Raw genomic sequence first — 2,190 nt, forward strand, 5'->3', positions numbered from 1 at the left:
TCTATCTATCTATCTATCTATCTATCTATCTATCTATCTATCTATCTATCTATCTCGCAGCACGAAACTATCACAAATCAAATCCCTCTTTCGTCACTAACCATATTCCTATCCCGTGTATCTCCCACAGTGTCCCGATTCGGAATGAGCCCAAGTTCGTGCATGGCGTCCTCCATGGGAGGTATGGGAGGCATGTCATCCAGCATCAACCCGGCCCTGGGCATGACGCACCTGGGCGACCCCACCAAGGGGGGGATGGCCGGCTTCTCCATCGCACAGCGCCGCAAGAGGCGGGTTCTTTTCTCCCAGGGACAGGTGAGTCCATATTTTTAACCCTGTGGTGTTCTTGTTTTTCCTTTTTTTTTTCTTTTTGTTGTTGTTATTGTTGATGTTGTTGTTTTGGGGTTTTTTTGTGTTTTTTGTGTTTTTTAGGGGGGTTGTTTTTCTTTTTTTTTGTTTTTTGTTTTTGTTTGGACTGGGTTTTTTTTAGGGGAAAAGGGTTAAAACGATATGTGATTTAGAGGATGACACTGATGGTAATATGTAAAGGTGATGACACTAAATAGAATAATCTTTTGAAAAGGCCATAAAAACCGATATTTGATAATAAGAAAAACACTAATAAGAATATTTCTTTCTTTTTTTAAAGTATTGTTTATAATAATAGCGATAACAGAACTAATAGTAAATAATCATTATAATGGTGATAGTGACAGTAGTGATAATATAGTAATGTTTCCAACAATAATATCTACAACTACAACTAATGTAAAAACTACTACACCCAAAAAAGAACACAAAAAAAAATCGAAAAAGAAGAAAAGGGTAAGGAAAAAGAAAAGGAAAACCCAAACAAACGAGAGAATAAATAGAATAATTTACACACATGAATTGTAGCACGTAATGTGTATAAAGCAAAGGAACGAACAGACTTTATCGTTAACACAAACGTACTTACACACGCACGCACGCTCGCACACACACATACACACACACACACGCGCGCGCGCGCACGCACACACACATGCACCTACGCACGCATGCACACATTCACACACATAATTGTGTATATTATAATTATATGTAATAAAGGTGATGTACATAGACGCTACATACAATACATGTATGTGAAAACTTGACAAAATAAAAGAAAGACTCATACAAACAATAAAGTTTAAACGTTAATTAAGCAAATACAAAAGTCTGTAGAGTCTGCTATTGTAATATTTTAAAATGTTCTATCATAAAGTTATTTGTAACCAAACAAGACAAGAAAACAAAGCGAATCCATCCCGTATTGGACCGAGCTGGGGTGGAGGGATCGATACGTCGCTTTAGTCAAGAGGCTGGAAACTGCCTCACCGCTGTCTCACCGCTGTCTCTAATCGATTTCCCTCATTTCACGCCGATTTCCAGTTATCGAGTCCCTCATCTCGCCCAATCTGGAGAGGCTAATTCTGTTCTCGAAGTCCCGCAGTAAATGCACCGACTGCAATTTGCCAACTTCCTTACTTAGAGGGTCAGATGAAAGATCCCCAGATTTTTTCACAAGGACACTTCAGAAGCTTTGTGGAGAGGCTCTAATTTTATTTGGTCTTTTCCATAATAAATTTGATGATTGTATCTCTTCACCAAACAAAGACTGTATTTTATGACTTCGCGTATTAGGAGTTATTAATTGCGACTAAAGAATAAGCAATTTCGTCAAGTCCCCAATCCCAGCTCTAACCGCATTCTATTATCTCGGCTTTCTAGATCTCATCTCATATATAAATTGTTTGCGTTTATCTAATAAATGTCAAGGAAGAATTATTAGAGGAGCTGAAATAACAATGCGAATCGAAGTACCTACCTGCAAACTTTTATTTCTTTTTCATCTTGCAGGAAAATAGAACGTATGCGGAAAAGTTCATAAATGTGGGTCTTTCTTTGTTCAGAATCAAGCCTTTTCAACAACAACAACAAAAATTGGGAAAAAATGAGAAAATAAAAAAGACAATATACAGTAAAACATTGTACAAGAGAAGAATACTTTATTGAAAGCTTTTAGTAACATAAATGTTACAATTTTATACCTTCAAAGGCGCCCTCCCCCTCCCATTTGTTTTCTTTCTTTTTTTTACAAATGAAAAGAGAAAAAGAAGAACGTTTAAATAGGATTGATAGACATAAAATTATTATTATTATTAT

At 36.5% G+C, this 2,190-nt stretch overlaps 1 protein-coding gene across 1 annotated transcript in view; it reads left to right on the top strand.

Annotated features, from left to right (window-relative positions):
* The window catches only part of LOC101848478 (homeobox protein Nkx-2.1), a 51,847-nt gene that overhangs the window by 45,913 nt on the left and 3,744 nt on the right, over window positions 1-2,190 (top strand). Inside the window, exon 3 of the mRNA XM_005089140.3 lies at window positions 131-315. Coding sequence (XP_005089197.1) covers window positions 131-315 — 185 coding nt within the window. The remainder of the gene's footprint in view (window positions 1-130; window positions 316-2,190) is intronic.

The sequence above is a fragment of the Aplysia californica genome, unplaced genomic scaffold (genome assembly GCF_000002075.1).
Source record: "Aplysia californica isolate F4 #8 unplaced genomic scaffold, AplCal3.0 scaffold00003, whole genome shotgun sequence".
NCBI classification, from domain to species: domain Eukaryota; kingdom Metazoa; phylum Mollusca; class Gastropoda; order Aplysiida; family Aplysiidae; genus Aplysia; species Aplysia californica.